Below are 26,452 nucleotides of genomic sequence, written 5' to 3'. Positions count from 1 at the left end.
TTGTTGCTTTTCCATCGTACCTGCTGCCTCTGGAATCATCATTCCACTCACGAATTTCTTAAGAACAGTTGAAATGAGTGGGCCATCCACCGTTTGATTGGAAATGCAAATGCGCACTAGGTACATTCCACAATTTGAGTAGGCTATTGCTCTAGACCTCAAACCGCTCTTGAAATCATTACTCTTTCAAGCATGAGTTGAGAACAAGGGAGTTTTCAGTTTCTTGCTTCACCTTTTGGAGTCCACCAAATAGAGATCTGGACACCGCCAGCCAATCAGCGCAACTTTTCGACTTCCGGATGGCCCCCATCACCATTCAATCTAAGATGACATGGTGACATTGATATATCCCAGAGTCTCTATCACCATCCAATCTTTGAAAAGATATGGTGCTTTGGGCATTTTGCCGGTGAGAAAGCTCACTAGGGTAGGAGAATACGAGAAGAGAAGATGAAAGATGATAAGAGACACAAGATGCTCGTCTTTCTCACCAGGGCGTCGGCCACTGGATCCATTCCTGAAAAGGAAATTAACGAGTCAGAGGAATCAAACCACATAAATGAGATCTCTCAGAAGATACATTGACAACCATTCCCACTGTTTTCTGACAAAGATTGATTATACAACCACAACTACAAGATACAATATTCATCAAAGGTCATGGCTTTCTCGCAGCAGCAGCTATGTCACCTTGATGTGTAGCCCTCAACATAGCCAATCGAACTTCAATGTTATAAACAACGATGATGACCATGACAATAAAAACAACAGAAACGGCAAAAAACAAACAACAACAAAACAGCTAAAATGCAGAAATAGCGACAGCGAATAACCACCACTAGTGATTGTCTCTATCATTCACATGCCAGTTTGGTATCAAAGCTGCTCATGCATATGCCGAATGCCTGAAAAGCAGACAATGGGTACCGGTAATCCATTGTGAACAAATCCTTGCCGATCTTACCAAACTGGAGGATGATCTTGTCATGCTCACTTGACCCTGCCTGGGACGTCCCTGCACCAGCATTGTCTGCTGTCTCTCCCCCGCCCGAAGCAGCTATCAGCTGGAAGTTCTTCACAGAAGCGACTGTCACTCGTCCGCGGAAGTTGAGGCACCAGCACTGGAGCTGCTCATGCCACCTTGGTGCCTTGTTCTTCAGAATCAGCGGGCCGTCCTTCCCAGCAACGTCAACTGAGACTTCTGTGAAACGGGTGCTAGAAAACCTGGAAGAGTCGATTGATTTAAGGTCTGCAGCAGAGTGGTCTAGGGGTTGTGAGAGAGAAATGCCAGAAAAGGAATCCTCCAAGGAACGAGGGAGGTCCGAGTAGCATGGGACGGTGCCGTTGGGTTCGAGGGCAGATGCAGGAATGGAGTGCATGGTGCAGCGCATGCGGCGGGGACCACGGGTGCCAAGCATGTTGAGCTCGTAAGCAATGTGGGCAATGCCATAGCTCCCAGAAGGCACCTTTGGTGATACTTTCCTGCTGTAGAATCGCCGGCTGGAGCGGCCTGTCGATGTCACGGCTCCGCGGTAAGGTGGTTGGCTGTCGTAGATGGCGAATTTGGTGCCCAAAAAGTTAGACCTGAGCAGACAGGAACAACAGAAGAATGATTTGTTTAGCACAACAAATGTTTAGTAATGACTGAGCCTGTTGAAGGGACTCACAGAACAGGGCCAACATGGCACATGCATGGGATCCAGGCCATTCATTAGGCAGAGTCAAACACGGGTAGAAAATGTCCCAGCCCCGGGCCACTCATTAGGTGGAGACATGCACTGCAAAGATGGGCATTTATCCGATACCGCATCCAATGTACAGGTGGCCAACCTAATGAATAGAGCAGACCTTGCCCCACCCCCTCCAAGTTACCTGCATTTGAGACATGTTGACACATGCATGCAAGTGCCACCTATGATTTCGAATGTGCAAATCCCATACATGCTCGTCAAGGATGCATGCTAGAAGAATTCACTTGGTTTAGGTGCAAAATGGGTGGCTCTTACCTTAGTTTTCCCATGTAACTGACGCTACTCCGAGATATGTCTTCAGCATCCAAAGATATAATGTACTCCGCACGTGTTGGGTGCCTGATCTTTCGAGCAGCAAGAAGAAACTTTCCGTTGTCTACAGCCAAATATATAACATCAGCGCCAAACATCATAGCAGAAATAATTACAATAGGTAAACATCAATGCATCAGTGCCAAGTATTATTGTTCTCAGTAATTCAGAAACACGCTAATCGTTCTTCACCATGCGAAATGTGGAAAAGATAGTGGTTCGCCACTATTATACAATAGCTAGACTCAATGTCCAAGGCCTCAAACAAGTCCATCAGAAATGGCATACAAACTCCAAAACTAGAAGTAAACCTCCCACTCATCAGCAGATATTTACATTGTTGTCTACCAGAAGAACACAACACTGGTTCCTGAAATAATGCTGAGGCCCCTAAGATTATATATGTAAAAGAATCATGCCAAGATTATATATGTCAAAGAATCACGCCCAAAGTCATTGGGACATAAGCTCAGAGGTCTGGAGGGTTACAGCAATGTACACATGTTATATGTACAATTACATCTTGAAACATTTACCAATGCATCTCTTTTGTAATGCTGCGGGCCCTTGAATTTCCTTTCTGTTGGCTGGTTCTCAACAATTAACCATATTTCAACAGTCAACATAAAAGCCACCCTTGGTTGAATGGCAAGACCATGAGAATGACACAGTTGTCATACGATCTCAATTAAATTAAAGTTTCAAAGACAGCACATGCACCTGTACATGGCACAGACTACTGGCAATATACAATAGGTTTTTTTTTTTTTTAAAAAACAATAGTGATTTTATTGAGAAAGGCCGCAACCAAAGATTACAATGCCAAAAAAAACCCCAAAAGAAAGTTACAATTCGAGCCAAGAAATCAGAAAATGAGCAATCGCCTTCGAAGCAATCGCCCACTCCATAACATGAAATTTAGCCCTACTAAATGACGATATCCAATAGTTACTAGAAGCACACGGGAAATGGACCAGGAAAGTGGAGTTGGTGTCCAAGAATGATCTGTGGAAGGTAGAAACTTCTAGAGATGATACAGAGGATGGAAGAACAGAATGAAACCATTCTGGGGAGCATATGAAATAAGCAATGATGAATGCCAATGAATTTCAGAGAAGGAAAAAGAAGAAGAAGAAGAAGAAGAAGCCCATGATTCAAAAGGGGATATTTTGGCCAAGTAAAACCAGGCTAGGAACAAAAGAAGAGAAAAGACATGGTTAAGGGATGCTGGAATTCAGTTCACCTTACAAAATGATTGTACGCACGAGTTGCTCGTTTCCATGTCTGAAACTGACAACTAGTTTTCTTTTTCTTTGTTTTTCTAAAGAATTTATAACACTGTCCAAGGAAACATATCTAAAATTTACACAATAAATTCAAACCAAAGTCTCAAACTTCCTTAAATTTATATGTATGTTTTTGGATGGAAGTAAGATTGATTCAAAGAACATACATAGAATAAATGATAGAAGCAGAGCAGAGTATAATCGATGAATGAATTGTAAATGCCTGCATTAATAAAGGAATGACTGGACAGTGTTATTAAGGACTCATTAGCAACACTATACAGATTTCACGTTAACATGAGAGAATATACAATGCTCAATCAAAAATCAACTACATTATTAGATCAAACAGCTAAGGTGCACCTGCATTTTTTGTTCTCCAAGCTGTTATCCGGTGGGAACCAACTGAATAAGTCATGCCCTGGAACTATTGGTTACCAGAAGATCCCATCACACAATTGGTATATTTCTTTTTCTTGTCAACTGTGAACTGTTTCTTTATTGATATTGGATTAGGGCTCATGAACCATCCATTGTCATCAACTAGATTAATATCAAAGGGTATATGTACTATTTGAGGCAGACAACCCACCAGATGAAAGGTCCAGATCACTAAAGGTGCGCTCCACCTGGATAGTTGCTCAGAGAACCAAAAGCCCATTTGGTTTTCAAGTATCATATGATGCACAGCAAATGCTAGACAAGCATCAGGCCAAGAACATATCACATCTGCATTATCTGGTATTGTTTGTGAATTTGGTTGTGGACTCAGCAGGCATGAACAAACTCAAGTCTATGTTCTTCCAGAAACACCTCTATTGCAGCAATTTACATATTAATGAGTGTTCCAAGTTAACACGAACAAGGAGAAACACAATGGAGTATCAAAGGAAAAGAAAAGGCAAGTTCAACGATGATGAACCAGGCAAAGGTACAAGACCATGCGAACTAAATCAAAAGCTATCCCCAAAGATATGCCAAATTTCAGGTCCTATAATGATGCAGATAAGAATAACCCTACAAAGTCCAAGACTGTAGATATGAGGCGTGATACACTTTATTATCAATAGACTGAGGTTCTTTAACAGTTTATACTTGTTACTTGCAGTGGGGCTCAAAAGCCCCCTCCCCTCACCCCTCAATCACTCCATTGGTTTTTTTTTTTTTTTTTCCTGGAGCAATCCTGCATTCCTAAGACATTTTTGGTAGATACCTCTCACTTTAGTTAAATGTAATTGTATATTAGAGATGATGATAGTTGGTTATCAAGATTATTTTTTATCTTTACTAAAAAGAAATATGATCTCTAATACATACTTATGGTTAACTAAAATGAGACAAACTCATTCTTAGGTGTCTACCAAACAAGTCTTTATCCTTTTCCTTACCGTTATTGCATTTCTTGCCAATTCTTGAGTTGATTGGAGATATGTTGCAGCATATAGAGACGGAATCAATAGCGAAAGATGGTAGATATCAGGATCTTTGTGCTTCTAGTTTGATATCATCCCTAGGGTTACATTAGATCTCACTCCCACTAACCTAGCAAACTTGGATATGATGGCCTCAAATGCTGTTGTAGTCCAAAATTGTAACTCTGGACCTAATAAATGAAGCCACCTCAAAAGTTGGTTGTCCAAAGCCCTAAATTGTAAACTGAAAGTCCACTTTCCCTTTCTTTGGGAGATGCAGTAAATACCATGAAAGGTATGGAAGTATGCCCAATTGGATATTTAGTTGAATACATCAGGAGGTCGACCTCTTTTGTAACTTACAGAGCACTTTGGGTGGCATGGAAAAACAAACCTGAATGGGTGAGTTACTCATTCCCAGATCTTCTGCCCAAACAATCTCACAAACACGTTTCTTGAAGTACTTCCAACCAAACCCTAATCCTCACAGCAAACATTTAAGTCTGACCAATCTAATATTTGATCGTAGGGTCTTGTTCTAAAATTAAGTTTGATTAGTTATATAAAAAGAGCATGACCTCGATTACAATGAGCACAGGGAGCACACATTATCTCATACCATTAAAAGATGGCTGGCTGGCCCAGGAATCTCACAATCATTCCAAATGCAAACTTTCAAACACCAATTTTGAAACATATGTTAATATACCCACCATTATTGGTTGGTGGGAGAGAGGTATGGACAAACTTTCGGTTCACATAATCGTTTCCCAAAGAAAAGTTACAGGTTAGTGCAGCTTGGCTAGACCCTCTTGTCAAACACAAGAATAACAGGAAACTGACCGATGTATTAACAGTATTTCTACAACTAAATAAAATTCACCTTCCAAACACTTGTAGAGACTAGAGAATATGCTGGGAATGTTAGGAAGCTCGGTTTCTGCAAGCAAGGGAGGGAGAAAAATAAAACATGCAAACAATAGTTGATGACAATTCAAGAAAGGCATACCAGGATTAAGACCCAAGTAGAGTTGGTACGTAGAAGTGGCCTTATTCCTCTTGATATAGCATTGAATCGGTCCAGCCCGAGGTCCAGGCTGCAAGATCCAGTATATTTGAAATTAGAGAGAAAAAAAAACATCCCATATTACTTCCCTATAAATTAAGGAAAATATCCAGTAGAACCAGATTATAGAAGAAAAAGAAAATGGAATGGATCAATAGAATATTAATAAATAGAATTAAGATGAATTATCTGGTTCTGAGACTCAGCAAATGTGCAGTCTGCTAAGTGGGAAGATGCCATAAATGTGAGGCCCATGATTTGGGAATCCAAACTGTTGATCTGATGGGCCCACTCAGGACAGGAATGTCCCAAAATCTTTCATTGGATGATGCCAACCGTTCTATCAGTGTGGGCCCATCAAATCTGTGGTATCACAGATCAAAGGATTTAGGACTTTCCGATGGGAAAGATACCACAGATCAAAGGATTTAGGACTTTCCGATGGGAGAGATACCACAGATCAAAGGATTTAGGACTTTCCAATCTAAGAGATTTTCCTACACATCAACCATCCATGGTGGAGCCCTTCGGATCAATAGTCGGATCACCGGACCACAGACCCAGCTTCCCACATGTCAGAATCAAACACTTCAGCAAATTATACATTTGTGTAGGTCAGGAGCCAATAATTCCTCAAAAATTAATCACCACTGCAGCTCTGTATACTATCTGATGGAGGAATCAGCAAACACTATACAACTAAAATGTATCATGAAAACTATCCAAGAATAATTACACGATCCATAACCCTGAGCTTTCTACAAAACATGGTTTTTCAGTTCTGACAAGTGGGACACATGGTTCCCTAAATCCAGACCATTCATCCGTCATGACCCACAATGGATAGAGCATGCCCCAAATGTAACCCAGATTGGAAGATCCTAGCCACCTATTCTTAGTGACTTCTTCTAATTGAATGAAGAACATCGCTATATTCTTCTTCCTAACCATCTCCAATTAGAAAAAGGCTGGGATTTCCCTATGAAGCTGATTTTCCGGGCATGGTCCATCTGCAGTGGGACACAACATACCAACGTCTAGATTACTGAATCATGGGCCTCATCTGAGCATACTTTGCAAAAGAAATTCCAATAATGAGCACCAATGTCACAATAAATAAAATCCAACCACCCAAAATCTCCAAAAAAAAAAAAAAAAAAGAGCAGAAATTTATAAAGAAAAAAGAAAGAAAGAAATCCGACCAAAATTACAGAGAAGAAAAAGGAAAAATCCTCACCTGCTTCAAAGAGATGGGGAAGGTGAGCTTAGCGCTGATCTCAGGCGCCCCAACGATCTCCTTGCACATATGTCGCCACGACCGGCAAACAGCCGCGCAAGCCACCACATGCTTCCGCGCGGGCCACGTGCTCTCGCTGGCCTCCAACCGTTTCACCACATCCCTCAGCAGCTCCGGGGGCAGGCTCGCCCAGCAACCCTGATCGCCGCCGCTTCCTCCGCCGTTGATCTCCACCGCATCAAAATCGAATCTGTTCGCCGATGCCGATCTGAACCGTCTGCTTCCACGGAAATCGAAGCTCCGTCTCGAGAAGCTTCTGCTGAGGCCATCCCGGACGTCCCGGACTAGGCCCTTCAGGGGCATCGTCGTAATTTCCCCCTCCGCCCTTCTGCCTGTATTTAGATTCTTCTAGGAGAGAAAGGGTTTTAGGGTTTTGGAAATGAGAATCGCCATTGAAGAGAGAGAGAGAGAGAGAGAGAGGGAGAGAGAATCTGCGGTGTCTTTTTACTAAGAGGGAGGAGGTGGTGGGTGATGTGATTTGGGTGCGCCAAGTTGCTAAAATAAGCGTTGACGATAGTGTAACATGCATGATGATGAATGATATTTGCAGCGGTGCGTCGGCAAGCGTCGAAAGCAGCCGCACCGAAGTGCCTACTTGGAATATATGGATCTGGGCTGTTCATTGGGGGTAGGATAAAATGGATCTGGACCGTTCATCAGACGGGTCATACTTATAAGTTGATTTGGACCGTGGATCATTTTTTTCGTTGAATTATTATAAAAACTACGAGTGGATCGGAAGGGTTCTGCGTTGGAAATTTGTTTCGGAGCCCACCGAATGGATGGCTGGGATATCGAACATGTTTGCCGTGTTGGCAGTAGTGTAACGCTTGTTTATGGAGCGTGTAGTGTGTAGTGCGTGGCTGCAAACCGCACTCACCTGCAGGGTTCGTTGAAAACATTTGATACTCTGGTAGGGACGGGCGGGCGGTTCGTTGCAACTGACATTTAATGCTCTGCGCATTTTAATGCAACCAAGCTTATTATTTGGTGTGGTCCAGTTGATCGTTGGATCTGCCTCATATTTGTTTTGATGCCTTAAAATAATTTGAGAAAAGGGATAGACAGCTTGGATGTACAGATACATCACGGTGAGCCCTCCCACAGAACTGCCCGTTCGGAGCTAGGGACGGGCGGGGGTAGTACGCAATCCGTGTCCCTCTGGTAGAGCGTAAGTATCGATGCTCATGCATGCATCACCGTACAAAAGGCATATGGTTAACCAAATCCAAACTGTTCAAATTCTAAGAACGGACTGTAGATGGATGGATATCCATTGAAATATGGGAAAAATAAAATGAACTCATCGATATGATTTAATCACATCGGAACACGTGATCTGGACGGTTTCGATTGAGGTATGTATATATTTACAGTGTATAATGGCCCTGTGCATGAGTATGAGATGGTCATACTCCATCAGTGTATCAAATGATTTTTCGGGGGACTTTGGCTTAATCAAGGTGGAGTTGCATAAGATGCTGGATGACTACAACCTCCTTCACAATAAAGGAACCGACTAATGATGCTTTGTGCGTAATCGTATGTCATCACATGCACACGTGGCACGCAGTTTTGAAGCCAGAGTTCAGTCCGTGGGCCCCAACGTGTATTGGGTTTAACGGAAGGTGACAGTGATGGATGATCAGATCGTCCAATTCGTCCGTCAAAATGGACGGTTAAAACGGAGGAGTAATTAACCATGAAATGCTCAACTAAAGCTGTGGTTGGTACAGGTAGGGTTCATGGTTGAGCGATCCGAACCATTGAAATAGTCGGCCCCAATCATCAGTGTCCCATTCTAAGAGTAGTACCATACATCAGGAGATGATGGCCATTGAATATTAGCCCTTCCATGGTTTGAATTTGGAACGTTGTTGTATTGCCATTCTAAACCGTCTATTTGCTTGTTAAGAAATCGAAAGAATCAGATCCATCGCATGTCGGAGTATTTTTGTATACGTATCATCCGTTGGGAGGCCCATCATATGAACGGTTTGGATCGCAGGCAACCGGTCACATGGTAGAGGGAAGGTCTCTGACCGTGGATACATTTGTTTTTACAGCTGATTTTAGGGTATGATCCAGAAGATGAAGCAGATTCAAATCTTAGGTGGACCACGTTACAGTAAATAGTGGTTATTGGCTATTAAAATATTCTTGTGGGCCATAGAAATTTTGGATCAAGCTGATATTCGTGTGGTGCCTTCATCCATGTCTTTGTAACCTTATCAACAGGTTTGATCGCAAATGAGCATTCCGGTGGCTCCCAAGAAGTTTTTAATGGTGGGTATTTAATCACCACTGTTTCGTGTAGTGTGGTCCACCTAAGAATTGTATCTGCTTCATTTCTGGGATCATGCCCTAAAACGAGCTGTCAAAACAGATGGACGGCGCAGATGTAAGGCAAAAACATCGTGGTGGGCCCAATAGTTAGGAATGGATGGAGGAAGCCATGGCTAGAGTTGAGCATGTCTAACTCGATTCGGTGGATCCGACCTGATCCAAACCGAACCAACGGCATAAATTGGTGTGGATTGAGTTGGGCCATTTAGATCCGAATGTTTTTCGGATCGTGGTCAATCCTGACCGATCCGATCCAATCCGATCTGGAGTGGATAAACCACATGCATTCACGGTGGGCCCTAATAGAGTTTACTCAGTATGATAAAAGAGCCCACTGAGTTACACCGTTCTTATTTTTTCACCTTACCGATTTCGGATAAAAGACAGACAGAAACCTTCACCTTACTGATTTCAATAAATAAATGTCTATTGATGGTGCATTTACACTCACGTAGTCTTTATCATTCAGTCTCTGCATCATCAACGGTGATCTAATGTTTTGAATCATGTGGATTGATGTAAATACACGATCGCAGGCATTGGATGGGTCTGAATGGTTATGATGATGTTTACTCTTCTGGAGTACCTTACACCTAAAATATCCCACGCATCGGAAGCGGATTGGCTAGTGTTGTACCTCACACCAGCTATATAGCTGCTGTAGGTACGTGTCATGCGAAGACGAGTACTGATGCTTCTCGAGCTCCGAGTTGTACGAATGGTTTAAAAGAGATCAAGTTATATGGGCCCCACAGTGCTGTATTTATTATATCTACACTGTTCATATATTTTTAGAGATCATTACAGAGCATTATCCAAAAAATGAATAATATCTAAAGATCATCTGAACCACACCACAAATAGCAGCAAAGATAATGATTTTCACCATTAAACAATTCATGTGGTCCACTTGATAGTTAGATCTGTCTTATTTTTTGTCTCAAGCCTTAATACGAGCTCGCCAAATGGATGGACGGTTTGGATATAACACATACCCCATGATCAGACCCACAGGACTTGTTAACGTCAATACAGCAATGCACCGTGCACGGTTGCACTTTCGTGCACAGCATGTCACTACACTTTCATGCACAACACGTCAACACCGTGTAGATACATGTCGTGCAAAGGCGAGCCGAGACATGCCTCAAGCTCTGAGTTGTACGAATGACTCAAATGAGATCAAAATTACTTGGGCCCCACAATGTTGTATTTATTATATCCATACCGTTTATCCATTTTTCGTGATCATTTTAGAGCATTTGAAAAAAATTGAATCATATCTAAAGCTCAAATGGACCACACCGAAAATAGCAGCGAGGATAATGATTCACCATTAAAAAATTCAATCTGAATCGTACCCAACCCGATTCGACTCGGTTTCCCTGACCGAGTCGAACTCGGTTCGAGTCAAGCCAACCGTGCATCGGATCGGTTTGAGTTAGATGTCCTGGACTTGGTCCTAGATCGGATTGAGTTCAGGTCAGCCTACGTAGATTTTAGACCAAATCGAGTTGGACCCAATCCGATCCAACTCGGTCCGATGCCCAGCTCTAGCCATGGCCCATTTTAAAGCTGTTTTCACATACTTGCGGCCTGTACACGAACCGAGTTAGCTTGGTTAGCTTGCTCGACTGGACTCGAAAAAGCTCGATTCGACTTGGTTCAAAACTGACTTCGCGCTGAGTCAAGCTGATTTTTTGAGCTCGAAAAAATTTCGAACTGTGTTCGAGCTTGCCTGAGCTCGACTCGACTCAGATCGAACGCAACTTGAATTGAACTCAGATCGAACCAATTCGGTGACTTGGTTACTTTGATATTGATGTTGCTCACCAAGTGCTTGATGAAATGACTCAACGAAGTGTGGTTGGTGGAAAGGAAGGTATGTATTTGAAACAAATACCTTTTTTTTTTCTTTCTTGATTTTTATGTTGCTTACAAGGTGTTTGATGAAATACCTATAAAACCACTGCTGCTGCTGTTTTACATACAGTGAGATTTTGAAGACGCAGTCCATGTGTTTGTGAAAATGCCGCGTAGGCAAACTCGGCTCAATCTTGGCTCGAACTCGACTCGAACTGGCTCAATCTACTGACTAAACCAAGCCGAGGATCGAGCTGAGCTGAGTTCGACCTATGCCAAGCTCGACTCGGTTCCACTTGTGTACACCTCTTCCTAGCATGATCTGCTAGGCTTGATGTTGATCAAGCGAGCTGGGTCAGTTCTTGGCCTGGGCATTTATCGAATGGGCTTGGATTAATCAGCTTGTCCCATGCCAAACCGTTTACAACCCTAACTATTCATGTCTAGATGGGCCCACCATGGGGCTAAAATCCATCCACAAATTGCATTAGATTGACAGATGCATAACATATGTGTTGGGTCTAAAACCCAGCTTCTTGCTGATGTGTGGCTGCAGCCACCAAAAAGAAAAAACTGAAACTTTTGGAAGAAGAAGAGAGATTGCTGCTGTATTGGAATTGAATGAATAGGAACGAATACAAGGTGCCTTTTTATAGGCTTTTCATATTATGTGAAATGACTAATTTATCCCTGTCTAGATTCATCCTAGGGGCAGCTAAAGAAAGAAAAGAATCCAAAAAATATCTACTGTTTATCTTCACCCAGCTAGCAAACTAAACTTAGAAAAAAATCTCAACACCACAGCTAGCTCACACGGTATGCACAGCTAGCTCACACGTCATTCACACGGTTTTGGATTTGCACAATCCACCACCGTATCCAACACTCCCCTTCAAACCAAAACCAGCTTCTTTCTGAGCATCGTTTTTAGTCGTTTGAATGCATCTATCGGCAATGCCTTTGTGAAAATATCTGTCACCTGTTTCGTAGTATGACAATACTCTAATTTCACCGTTTTCTACTTCACATGATCTCTCAGAAAATGGTATTGGGTATCAATGTGTTTACTTCTTCCATGCTGCACCAGATTTTTTGCTAGCTCGATTGCCGACTTATTATCAACATATATGACTTTAGATTCTTCCTGCGGATGCTTCAGCTCCTTTAGCAGGTTTCTCAACCAAATTCCCTTACAGACGGTGGATGATGCTGCCATGTACTCTGCTTCACATGTAGATAGGGCGACCACACTTTGCTTCTTCGAATTCCATGTGAAAGCAGTCATTTCGAGATAGAATACATAGCCAGTGGTGCTCTTTCTCTCATGTTGGTCACCTCCCCCAATCACTGTCTGAGTATCCATACAACATTGCTTTATCATCGTATGGATAAAAGAGACTGAATTCAATAGTCCCTTTGATATACCTCAGTACTCGTTTTACAGCTAGCTAGTGTGACTCTTTTGGGGATTCCATATAACGGCTTAGAAGCTCAACACTGTAGACTATATCTGGCCTAATGTTTGTGAGGTACCTTAAGCTTCCGATTAGGCTCTGGAATAGGGTTGAATCGACGTTTCTTCCTTCTCCATCTTTTGTGAGCTTCAGGCCTGTTGTAACAAGTGTATTTACAGCTTTACAGTCGATCATTTGAAACTTCTCAAGAAGTTCCTTTGTGTACTTCTTCTGGGATATGTAAATGTCGTCGACTTGTTGCTTCACTTCAATGCCCAAAAAAAAGGACATCAATCCACCATCAGTCATCTCGAATTCTTTAAACATAGCTTGCTTGAATTCTTCAAACATCGCCTGACTGTTCCCAGTGAACAACAGATCATCAACATATAAACAAGCGATAAACATATCACCATGGGCATTCTTCTTTGTGTAGATGGCATGCTCATATGGACATTTGACAAAACCATTCTCTTGAAGATAACCGTCGATCCGTGCATTCCAAGCACGAGGAGCTTGCTTCAACCCATACAAGGCTTTCTTCAGCCGATACACCTTGTGTTCCTCTCCTTGCATGACAAAACCTTCAAGTTGGTCAACGTATACTTCTTCTTCGAGTACCCCATTTAGGAATGCAGATTTCACATCCAGTTGGTAAATCATCCAACTGTGATGAGCTGTAAGGGAGATAATCATTCTTACAGTGTCAAGGTGAGCAACTGGGGCGAAAACTTCTTCATAGTCTACCCCATATTTCTGTTTGTAACCTTTTGCTACGAGCCTTGCTTTATATCGTTCGATCTTACCATCGACATTCCGCTTGATTTTGTACACCCATTTGAGACCAATGGTCTTCTGGCTTTTAGGGAGTGAGGTGCACTTCCATGTTCGATTCTTCTTGATGGCATGAATCTCTTCTTCCATAGCCTTTCCCCAACATTCTTCATTCACAGCCTCCTCGAATGTGAGAAGCTCGTGGTCCGCATACAGGCAGAATAAATTCACTTGCTCAGTTTCTGCATAGATGTCATTGAGGCTTCTGATTTTAATGGGAGCCAAGGGTGAAGGAGAATCGGATGAAGATATGCTGGATGAATTCTGATTTGATGAAGTATTTTTAGGAGAGATGGAGCGTACTCCTGGACTTCTGAGATCCGAAGGGGGTGATGTGGGTGTCTGCTCTTGCTTCTCTTGTCTCTCTTCTTCGTATTCTTCGACCTTGACTTACTTTTCTTTGGCCGAGTTTCCCTCGTTCCATTTCCATGCTTCTTCCTCACAAAATACCACATCTTACTCAACACCAGCTTATTGGTTAGTGGGTTGTAGAGCTTGTATGCCTTTGGCTCTTCCCTGTAGCTGATGAAGATGCACTTCTCGCCACGATCATCAAGCTTTTTCTTTCTCACTTCTGGAACTTGAGCGTAGGCGACACGCCCAAAGATCTTAAGGTGCGCCACACTCGGCTTGTATCCACTCCATGCTTCCTGCGGTGTCTGGAATCTGACACTCTTGGTCGGACACCTATTGAGCAGATAGGTAGTACATGCAATTGCCTCTACTTAGAAATTCTTTGGCAGACTTTTCTCCTTCAACATGGTCCTCGTCATGTCGAGGATAGTGCGGTTCTTCCGTTCCGCAATTTTATTTTATTGTGGCGTGTACGCTGCAGTGTGTTGTTGCTTAATGTTATGTTCTCTGCAATATTCTCGAAAAACATTTGAGGTGTACTCCCTACCTCTGTCAGATTGGAGGGTTTTGATTTTAAGATCACTTTCTTTTTCAACAAAGGCCTTAAAAATTTTAAAAATAGTAAAAGCAACAGACTTCTCTTTGATTACATACACCCACAATTTTCTACTGAAATCGTCAATGAAGGTAATAAAGTATTTATTACCTCCAAGAGAGATTGACTTTAATGGTCCACAGATGTCAGTGTGATGGTCCACAGATGTCAGTGTGAACCAACTGTAACGGTTCTCTTGCTCTTCGGGATACTCCACTCGGAAAGGAGTTCCTTTGTTATTTTCCAAGTGTGCACGCCTCACACACATGTTCTGAAGCTTCAATAGCAGGTAAGTCATGCACCATGCTTGATGAGGACAGAAGTTTCAGGCTACTGAATTTAGATGGCCAAAGCGAAGATGCCACATCCAGGAATCATTCTTTGATTTTCCATAAAAATACTTCTCAAGCATTGTGTTTATATGGAGAGAAAACATACGATTCTTTGCCATCTGGACTTTTACAATCAAACGTCTATGCATATCTCTTATGGAAAAAGAAGAGTTCTCCATGTGTATGACATACCCTTTTTCGAGGAGTTGTCTAAGACTTAGTATATTACTTTTCATGTTGGGCACGTAGTACACATTGAAGATATAGTTTGGAACACTATTTTTCTGAAAGATTTTGATTTTACCTTTACCTTTCACTGGCGTTTTTGATGAGTCTCCAAACGTTACATCGCCATGAACTCCTTCTGTGAGTTCCACAAAGAGTTTCTTGTCGCCGCACATGTGATTACTTGCACCTGTGTCGAGATACCATACATCCTACTGATCACTACCTTTTTCTTGTGCAAGGAGAAGTGTGGAGCTTTCTTGTTTATGGCCTGATGCTTTAGCATAGTTGGATAGCTAGTCTTGAGTCACCGGCTTACTCCAGAGGCTTGTTGCAGTTATAGCATTGTATGTTCTTTGTACTTCCTCGTCCATGTATAGATTTACCTCTACCATTTCCTCTTTTACAAAAATTTGTATTTTTCTGTTGGTTTTGGCTGTGGCTTTGTTGGTATCCGTGCCCTCTGCCTCTTGTGCGATTGTTAGCAAAACGTCCACCACGTTGTGAACTTCTACGTCCATCATTGTTATCATTTAGAGTCAATCTTGACTCCAAAGCTTGTTCCATCGGTATGGAACTGGCATTCTTCTGCATTCGTTGCTCATGAACTTGTAACGATCCCATCAACTCCTCAATGGAGAGTTTCTCAATATCTTTTCATTCTTCAATTGCTACAACTACATGCTCAAACTTGGTTGTGAGGGATCGAAGTATCTTTTCAATAACTCGGACATTTTCAATTTTTTCACCATTTTTTTTTTCAAATTATTGACAGTTACAAGCAAACACGAAAAATAATCAGTAATATTTTCACCTTCCTTCATGTGAGTCGTTTCGAACTCGGCTCTTAATGTTTGAAGGTGAACCCGCTTCACTCGATCTATACCCTTGAAGATGGTGCCAAGGGTATCCCATGCTTGCTTGCTTGATATTGCTTCGGCAATATTTTCGAAGGTGGATTCATCCAACCCTTGATAGAGGAGAAACAAAGCCTCATTGTCTCTCTTCCTTTGATTTTTTAGAGCGATCTTTTCTTCATTGGTGAAAGCGGCTTCTTCTTCCATAGTGGGTTCTTCATACCCATCGGTGACAATCTCCCATAGTTCTTGCGACCCGAACAATGCCTTCATTTGGATGCACCATTTTTCATATTTGTCCTTTGACAACTTATGAACCTGCAGCTGGATGGTGCTCGCCATCTTTTTCTATTTTTTAAGAATGACTGATCTTTTTTTTTTTTTTTGTTGAAACAGTGGAGTCTTGGACAGATTCTTGGTTGAAACGGTGGAGTCTTGCACAGCTTCTTGAAAACAGATAAACAATTTTTTTTTCATAGATTCGCGAAAACAGATAAACAGATTCTTCCGCAGAATTTTTTTGCTGCAATCTGAATTTTAGAAAACAGATAAACAGATTTATTTATTTTTTTTGCTGTAATCTGAAAAAAAAAAAATTGGACAGATTTTTCTGAAAAAAAATTCTGTTGTGGCTGAAAACTTGTTGGAAACTTTTTCTGAAAAAAAAAACTGGGACCTATGGGTTATGGGCCCACCACAACTGACGTTTCAAACAAAACCTAGATAGTAGGCTTGACAAATTTTACAAGCAAAAAATCTAGACGTTTCAAACACAATCTGGACAGAAAAAAATGATGAAGAAATGCAGTTTAGCCTCCTCACGGCTGATTTTTTTTTTTTTTTTTTTTTTTTTTATTGGGTATTTGCAAACCCAAAACAGGGAGTGCAGGACCTCTTTCTCACGGCTGATTTGTTTTGGGTATTTCAGACCTAAAGCAAGTAGCGCAGGACCTGCTTTTTGTTGATGAGGCCCAATGATCAGTAGCTCTGATACCACTTTGTTGGGTCTAAAACCCATCTTCTTACCGATGTGTGGCTGCAGCCACCAAAAAGAAAAAACTGAAACTTTTGGAAGAAGAAGAGAGATTGCTGCTGTATTGGAATTGAATGAATAGGAACGAATACAAGGTGCCTTTTTATAGGCTTTTCATATTATGTGAAATGACTAATTTATTCCTGTCTAAGTTAATCCTAGGGCAGCTAAAGAAAGAAAAAAATTTAGAAAATATCTATTGTTTATCTTCACCCAGCTAGCAAACTAAACTTAGAAAAAAATCTCAACACCACAGCTAGCTCAGACGGTATGCGCAGCTAGCTCAGACGTCATTCACACGGTTTTGGATTTGCACAATCCACCACTGTATCCAACAATATGTGAGTGCTTTTAGATTCTCCATCACCATCATGAGACCCAACTTGTTAATTCTAAAACCAGGTTTTACAACTTAGCCGGAGTTCTCAAGCTGCACTCTGAAACACTTGAAAAATACGCCCAAGCCCGGCCCATTTTTTTTACAAGGGCTAAAGACAAGATACAGCTGGTGGACCCAGTTCCAACCCTAGTCATTTCTCTTCGGTGTACCGACCGACTATGAGTATGGATATGATCAAGCAAACAAGCCAAGGGTGAAGCAATTCAAGTCCAGAGAAATGCTGAGGAGATTATCTAGAGGAGAGGTGAATGAGCTTGGACCAAATATCAAGGTCCACTACTTAAAGTGGACATACATCAACATTGAATATATGCCGACGTCTTTTTTCAAACTGCCCACTTTTTTTTCAACGTACATGTGATGGTATGGGCGGGGTGGGGGGCCCATATGATTCGTGGTCCCTCTTGAATTTTGGACCACTAAATGTTGATGGTGGCTCCACTTGGTCGATGCAAGTTCCAACTAGGGATTCTTAGAGGTTGAAAAGCCATGCATTGCAACAGTTTTCTCCCGTGCAAAACGTTTTTTTTTTTTTTTTTCCTTGGAGACGGCTTGGAAAATATTCCTGGAATAATTGGAAACAGACCCCTTACTTCATCTTATTCCAAGTACATCCCCTACGTTAGAGATATTACGGGAATATGTGCAATAAGTACTTTCTACGAGACGGCTTGGAAAATATTCAACGTATAATTGGAAACAGACCCCCAATTTCAGATTATTTCAAGCGCCTTCCCTCTATTAAAGAGATTAGAGATGTTATGGAAATATATACAAAAGGACAAAAATAGCCTTTTCTTAGGTGTTCATTTCACATGCATGTGATACTTAGCAGGGTTTTCTCTAGCATTTAAAAAAAATCAAGCTAATCAAATCATCACCTCTTAGAAAATAATGGACAACTACTCAAAACCTTAAAGTTATGTGATGGTTGGACAATTTAATTTTTAGAGTGTCTCATTTTTTTTATTTTTTATTTTTTGGTGGAGCAACCATGTTGAATGGATTGGATGGCATATGAGCATTTCAATAGGTCCATGCCTACCACTAGATGCATGTGAGATAGGGATAAAATGTTCAATGTTTAAAGATAAACGTGTGAAGAGAAAATGTGGGGAAATTTATTTTGAATTCATTTCTACACAAAAAACAAAATAATAATAATAATAATAAAACAAAGGATATATATTAAGGGGCCTTTTAGATCTAAGTTACTTTAGATAAGTTGTTCATGTCATAAGCAACTTATTTTGGTTTTTACTTAAGCAACAAATAAGTATGTTTAGTAAACAACATACTTATCATTCAAAAAGTAAAAAAGTATATTTGGTTTCCAACATTATAAGTAATTATTTCGAAAGTTTGATTGGTCCCTCACATCCACCGTCCATCACGCGAGGCCAACATTTAATGTGGATCATTTATTGTGTGGGCCCAACATTTGATGTGGGCCGTCTATGATACATGGCCCACCTTAGTTGTGGGCCATTCATCATTAGGAGCCGACCTTTAATGTGCACAGTTCATTAGATAAGGCCCACATTTGATGTTAGTCATCCATCATGTGAGGCCTACCATCAATGTTATTGTCCATCACATGAGGCCCATCTTCAATATCCATGACCAATCATGTGGAGCCCACCTTTGATGTGGACCGTCCATCATGTGGGCCCACCTTCCATATGGGACTTCCCTTATGCGGGACCATCTTGGATATGGCCCCTCATCATTAGGCCAACCTTTGATGTGGATTGTCCATCATGTGAACCCCACCTTAATGTGGATCATCCATCATGTGAGGGCCACCATTATTAATTGCCATCATGTGGAGCCCACCTTTGATGGGACGCGGATTGCGTACTGACAACGTCAGGAGCGAGGTGGCTACTAATAGTGCTTTATGAGCCCCCATGATATATATGTGTTTTATTAAAGCGTCCATCTATTTTTTAAGACTATTATAGAGCATGAGCCGGAAAATGAGGGAGATCCAAACTTCTAGTGGACCACACCACAAAAGGAAAAAAAAATCGTGGCAATTGAATGCCCACCATTAAAAACTTCATAAGGCCGACTGTAATGTTTATTTATCATCCAACCTATTGATTAGGTCACGCACACCTAGATGAAGAGAAAACATAAATATCAGCTTAATCCAAAACTTTTGTGGCCCTTAATATGTTTTTAATGGTGAGTGTTCAATCACCACCCTTTCCTGTGGTGTGGTCCATATGAGATTTGAATTTGTCTCATTTTTGGGCTCATGCCACAAAATTGTCTGAAAAATTGGATGGAGGGCGTGAATATGATACATACATCGTGATGGGGCCCGCAGAGCACTATCGGTAGCCACCTCATTATTGGCAATGTCAGTACATAATCCGTGTCCCCTTTGATGTGGGTTGCCCATCATTTGAGTCTCACCTTCAATGTGGGTTGCCCATCATGGGAGGCTCACTTTGGATGTGGGCCATTCATCATTAGGAGAGAACCTTTGATGTGAATCATCCATCACATGGGGCCACCTTGATATGGGCTATCATCACATGGGGCCTATCGGATCATCTACACATACATCATTGGAGGATTTTCTAGTCTCATGAACTTAAAGGGGTTCATTGCAGCAAAGAGCATATTCCCTTAAATAAATTCTTAAGTTGTTGTCTTACCAATAAAAATAAAGCAAGTCAATTTTGGAAGTTGATTAGTAATAAAAAATAACTTACAAAGTTACTTATTTAAGTTTAATAATCAAACCAATTTATTTAAGAAAAGTAACTTATTAACTTACACAAGTTTTTTTTTTTTTTTTTAAAGTTACTTGGTAGTAGCCAAACAAACCTGTTTACAATCATTTCAATTTCCCACTTTCATAGGGAGGTTTGCTATAACAAATTAAAATTTTGAAGTAGGAGCCATTCTTTTTGGACCCAATTGGTTTTCAATGATCCAAATTTTGTTGAAGGGGTTTCATCATCAATAAAGAACATAAAAAGAAAAAACCTCTCTTATTAGAATATTTTAGTGCACAATAATTTTAAATTCTTTGTTTTCCATATAAATCTATTGGGGATTGTTCCGCGAAATCACAGAGAGATGGATCTAGGATTGTAATCCAAGAGTACCAAGCAAACGCAAGAGAACACAGAGATTTAACGTGAAAAATCATTTCGAAAAAAATCACAGCACAAAGCGACAGAAATCCACTATGAAAGCATAAGTTACAAAGAGAAAAGAGTTACTCGATTCGAACAACCTCGAATCTCACCATTTGCTATACCCTTTGAAACTCGAGAATCCCTTTTAGAAAACCTTGAAGTACTTTTAAGAAGCCTTGCAATATCTTAGAATGACCATACGGACTCTTATTTATAGTTAGGAAATCCCAGCTTTTGCGCTGACTTAGAATAGTGCGGAGATCGCTTCAAATTTACGTAGTCCGCATACAATCTGCGCAATCTTCGATTAGTCGAACTTGTCCTCCGACTACATTGTTGTTGGACTTTCACTCGAACTTTCTCGGGTAATCGAATTTCCTCAGATTTAAGACATATGTTAACAACAGTATCATCTACTTATTCTTTTATATGTTGATAACCAAAGTAGTTTGTAACGGTAACGGTTGTTGTAATTGCTTGTATATTCTTTTATATGCGCGCACGCGTACACACACATATAAAATTGAAAAAACTTAAAAATTTTGTATTTACCTTGTAATAGACTATTATTGGATAGCTACAAACTTTGTAGAGAACATACCCCGCCATTATAGGGGCCTGGCTGTTACAAGTCATTTTCCGATAATGTCCGTTACCATCCTATAATGGTTGCCACCATTATCATTACACAACGGCGTTTATAGTCTTGTAACAATATGTTATGGCACACCATATTGATGATAGTACTTTCACTGATCAAGATTTCTTTTTAGGGCCATATTAAAGTCTAATTATATAAATGTTTTTATTTTTTTCTTTTCTTTCTATCTAATAAAACATCGTATAAATGGTTTGGACCATTGAAAAATGACTTATCTCAAAATAAAATAAAATAAAATAAAAATGAAACCTACAGTTTGATTCAAAACACGAATGAGACATAGCTACTCTGTATTTGCTGGAGTGTGATGGTTGTGGGCACTACAACCCATGACTTCACAACCACTACAACCCATGACTTCAGTGTTGAGATGCATTTTGTCGACCGCAGGCGATGGTTGGATTCCAAACCCCATACTCACTTAGAAATTGCATACATGAATACACTAATTATATTGATCTAAAATAGATACAACATCATCCAAAATTGGGTGACAGTCCTAACTTCTTATTATAAGGCATTTTTTGTCAAATCCGGACCATTTGACTGTTTCATTTTCACTATTCATCGAATATCCACCGTTCAGTGAATTTGAAAATCCAATCAATATTTAATGTCTATTTAAGAGCCATCCATATCAAGGTCAATAATTTGAACCGTTTATTTAGACTTTATTAGATTTCAAGTGTTCCATATCTGCAGGCCCACATATCAATCATCATACTCTTCCCGAGTATCACAGTTTTTCTTGCAGTCGTGTGGTCATCGTTTTGACTTCAATGCAGACAGCAAGCAGCAACAGCCAGCCAACACGTTATCTCCAACCATTCAAAGGTCTGCCGGAATCGAGCATGCATTTCCAAGTGTAATTTCTTAAAAACCCATTTTGGAATGCTTGTTACAATTCCCACCTACTTCTGGTAAGACTTAGTCCATGCATACCATTCCGCTTGATGAATCCAGCCCGTCTAACTCATTAAAAATATTTAAGGGTGTTAGCAACCGTACTGATAAATCCAGACCATCCAACTCATCCATGTTTTTATCTACTGTTTGGATGAGATCATTGATGTAGAGCGGGTTGCAGACAATTTCGTGGCCAAGATAGACTAGAGAAAGCCTGATCGGATGCAGAAGTGATCTGGATGGTCATAACCTTAAAACAGGCTTATCCAGCAAACCGGAATAAGTTATTCGATGTACCATATATGATTTTAGAGTAGAAGAAGCTATTTTAGCCAACTGACCCGTTACACTGGGTTGCCCACGCTGAATATGCAAGATTCCATCATATCAGCATTGACGGTCAAAAATTCATTTTATTTATGTTTTCACTATTTATAATAAGTTTTAGTTGGATGATAACTTTTGATCCATTGAGTTTTAGGAGTCGTGCCCGACATGAAAAGTGCTTAGAAAATTTAAGGTAATAACGTGATTAGGCCAAATTGGACGCTTATTATTTTTGGCCGAAAACCATGAAGTTTAGTAGAAATTATGACCATAGCAAGTTTACTATTTATAGTAAGTCATGAATTCAAAGAGTTTGAGTTTGAGTTTGATTATAAAACTTATTCTTAAATTTGATATCACTATTTAAAGGATTATAAACTTGTTATCATCAATCAATTTATTTTCAAAATTATAAGAAATTATTTTCTATTTTCTTTTCTAGTAGATTTAATGAATCTCTATAAAGAGTACAGAGAAACTCCATGAGTTCAAAGTAGTTATCATTGAGGAAGATAATGCTCAACCTCATCACATCCATCCTTACATTAATTATGGACCAATACTGCAATTCAAAAACAACGAACTTGAGTCAACTCAAAGACCAGATGGATTCTTTACCTAAGTCTGTGTTAGCAAATGTTGGGTGCATTTGGTGGCACCAAATAAGACTAATTACTCGGGAAATCGTGGAATACAGCGCTATCAACTAAAAGCAATGTAAGATAGTTTTCATAGCTGAAAAGAACAGAACCATGTTCTCCTGGACAAAGTCACCTCACAAATCCCTTTCCCGGAGATTTTCAAATTTTTATTCCTCGATATTATTGGGAAAATCTCACTGAAAATAAAAAAATTATTAAATTAATAAATAATTTTTAAATTTAAAATGTTGGTGGAAATTAATTAGTTTAAGTTTTTAAGTATTTATTATTTTAAGATCGAAATAATATTATGAAAAATTAAAAATTACTAAGATTTTGAAATCGGTTTATGATTTTTTTCACAATAATATCTGAGATTTTGGAATCTTGGCAATTTGCCACGATAGCCATGAGTAAGAATCTTAAGTCTCCTTTTAGCTACGGCTGTCAATGGCCTAGGGCCGGGCTGTCCAAGTCCATGTTTTAAATAGGTTCCAATCAGCAGGCCGTGGTGGATGGATGCGATTTGGCTAGTGACGCTGCCACCAGCCAGGTGGCCAGTGGTCCGTGCTATGCAGACCCCACCATGATGTAATTGTTTTATCCATGCAGTCCATCCGTTTTGAAAGATAATTTTAGGACTTTATGTTAAAAATGAGGTAGATATAAGTATCAGGTGGACCACACCATTGGAAAAGAGTAGTGATTGAATGTCCACCATTAAAAACCTCCTAAGGCCTACTGTAATAGTTATTTGACATCTGACCTGTTGATTAGGTCATACAGACTTGGATGAAGGGAAAAGCAAAATATCAGCTTGATCCAAAACTTTCATGGCCCTAAGAAGTTTTTAATGGTGGGCCTTTAATTAACACTCTGCGGTCCACTTGAGATTTGGATCAAGCTCATTTTTGGGCTCATGCCATAAAATGATTTTGAAGAATTAGCAGACAGTATGGATGAAACACCTACATCATGGTGGGGCCCACAGAGCACCGACCACTAGCCATTGGCTAGTGGCAGCGTGAGTAGCGAATCTATTTCCGTGGTGAATGACCCTGTTGGAGGCGGATTAGATACAGGTTGAGAAGCCAGACTGGCTACTGAAGTGACGTCACCAAGTTATGTGGGACCCACCATGATATATGTGTTGTATCCACACCATCCATCCATTTGGAGATATCAATTTAAGGCAAGAGACAAAGAATGAGTCAGATCCAAATCTGGAGTGGACCCCATCACAGAAAACAGTGGGAAGAGTGACGCCCACCGTTGAAACCTTCCTAAGGTCTACCATGATGTTTATCTGAGATCCAGCGTGTTTATAAGTTAAGACAGACATGAAAGGTAAAACACAAATTTCAGCTTGATCGAAAACTTTTGTGACTCTTAGAAATTTTTAATGGTGGATGGCACTCTCTACTATTCTCTGTTGTGGGTCCACTCGAGCTTTAGATATGACTCATTATTTGTATCATACCTTAAATTTATATCACCATTTACTGTGCGGATATAACACATGCATCATGACGGGTCCCACATAACTTGGTGACATGGCTTCAGTAGCTATTTTGGCTAATCAACCTGTCAATAGCTAATCCGCGTCTGACTATGTTCAACTCGGGTGAGTAACGGATTGGCTACTCCCCTGACACCAGCCAATGGCTGGTAGCCGGTGGTATGTGGAACCCACCATGATGTATGTGTTTCATTTATTTCATCCATCTATTTTTACAGATAATTTTACGTTATAATTCCAAAAATGAGTATATCCAAATCTCAAGTGAACCACATTATATGAAATAGTGTTGAATGAGAGTCGATCATTAAAAATATTTTGGGGGCCATAAAGGTTTTAGATCAAGCTAATCTTTGTTTTTTCTCTTCATCTTGGCTCGTATGACCTAATTAACATATTGGATGTCAAATAAACAGTATAATGGTACTTAGGAAGATTTTAATGGTAGATATCCAATCACTATTGTTTGTGTGGTTCACCTGAGATCTATATCCCCTTATTTTTGGGATAATGCCATAAAATGATCAGTAAAAATGGATGAATGGAATGGATGAAAAACATACATCATGGTTGGGCCCATAGATCACCGACCACCGGCCACGGAGCTGGTGTCAGGGGGAGTAGCCAATCCGTTTCCTCCAGCTATATCCAGCAGGCCCGGCCTGACTAGTTCAAATTCCAAGCTGTGGGCGCTGGCATGCATGGAGCTAAAAGACAGGCTGGGCTCTGATGGACCCCCGTGATGTGTGAATTTTATCCACACTGTCCATATATTTTCCTATATCATTTATCGGATGATACCAAAAATTAGGAAGATCAAGGTTCAAGTGGACCACACCGCATGAACCAGCAGCGCTAATGCCGCCTACTGTTGAAACCTTCCTAGGGCCCATTGTAATGTTTATTTGCCATCAAACCTGTTTATAAGGTCGTATAAACTGGATGAAGGGAAAACAAAGATATCAGCTTCATCCAAAATTTATGTGGCCTCAGGAAGTTTTCAACGGTAAAGTTTTAATCCCCTCTGTGTGGTCCACTTGAGCATTGGATCTGCCTCATTTTTGGGTTCATGATTTGAAACCATATGAAAAAATGGATGAACCGTGTGGATATAACCCGTAAGTCACGGTAGCCCATCAGAGCCCCAGCCTGTCTCGAAATCGGAACAGGCGGGGGTAGTACACCCAGATCGCGTCCGCCAAGACCACCATCAGTCAAACCAAGGTTCATCAATTGTACGGCCACCATATCTACGGCCAGGATCCTCTGCACGTGGTGAAAGAAACATCCTGGTAAACCGCTGACTGGTCAGTAACGATGTCTTAAAATATATTGAAGTAAACTATTTTGACTTTGTTTATTTATTTATTTATTTTCATTCCATTGCATAACAAACCAATATAGTAATGTAGTTGAATCCAGACCGTCCATGGGGTGGACCATACTGCCGACGCTGGATGGCTCTTGTGCTAACGAGGAGGATCTTTCAGATTCCGTGCTCGATGAACCACTCAATCAATCATGACTTGTTGTTGCTCCTCTAGCACACCTGGATGAATAATATTGAATCCTGACCGTCCAGAAAGTGGCCCTATCATTGACAGTTCACTGTACAGATCACATGGAGTAGATATACCCAGACATCTGATAACGACTCCTTTTTTTCCTTGAAGCTGACCGTTAAAACTTGTTCTTTTCCACTACAATTTTTCTGGTCAGAAATCAGACGTCAAGATTGCGTGTGCGGTTTGATTTTTCAAACTTAGCCCATCTACGGAATGACTCACTAGATAGACGGCCAGAATTCACTGTTTGTAAAACCA

General features: G+C 40.5%; 1 protein-coding gene across 1 annotated transcript; it reads right to left on the bottom strand.

Annotated features, from left to right (window-relative positions):
• Positions 1–556: 556 nt before the first annotated feature.
• On the bottom strand, positions 557–7,594 carry LOC131232501 (tubby-like F-box protein 14). Its single transcript, XM_058228777.1, has 4 exons — positions 7,065–7,594; positions 5,771–5,858; positions 2,007–2,127; positions 557–1,584 (listed from the first exon to the last, which is right to left on the bottom strand). The coding sequence occupies exons 1-4, from the start codon at positions 7,425–7,427 to the stop codon at positions 855–857; spliced, it is 1,302 nt and encodes a 433-aa protein (XP_058084760.1). The 5' UTR covers positions 7,428–7,594; the 3' UTR covers positions 557–854.
• Positions 7,595–26,452: the final 18,858 nt, after the last annotated feature.

Source organism: Magnolia sinica, chromosome 18, assembly GCF_029962835.1.
Source record: "Magnolia sinica isolate HGM2019 chromosome 18, MsV1, whole genome shotgun sequence".
NCBI classification, from domain to species: domain Eukaryota; kingdom Viridiplantae; phylum Streptophyta; class Magnoliopsida; order Magnoliales; family Magnoliaceae; genus Magnolia; species Magnolia sinica.
This window is presented reverse-complemented; position numbering and strand designations above follow the sequence as displayed.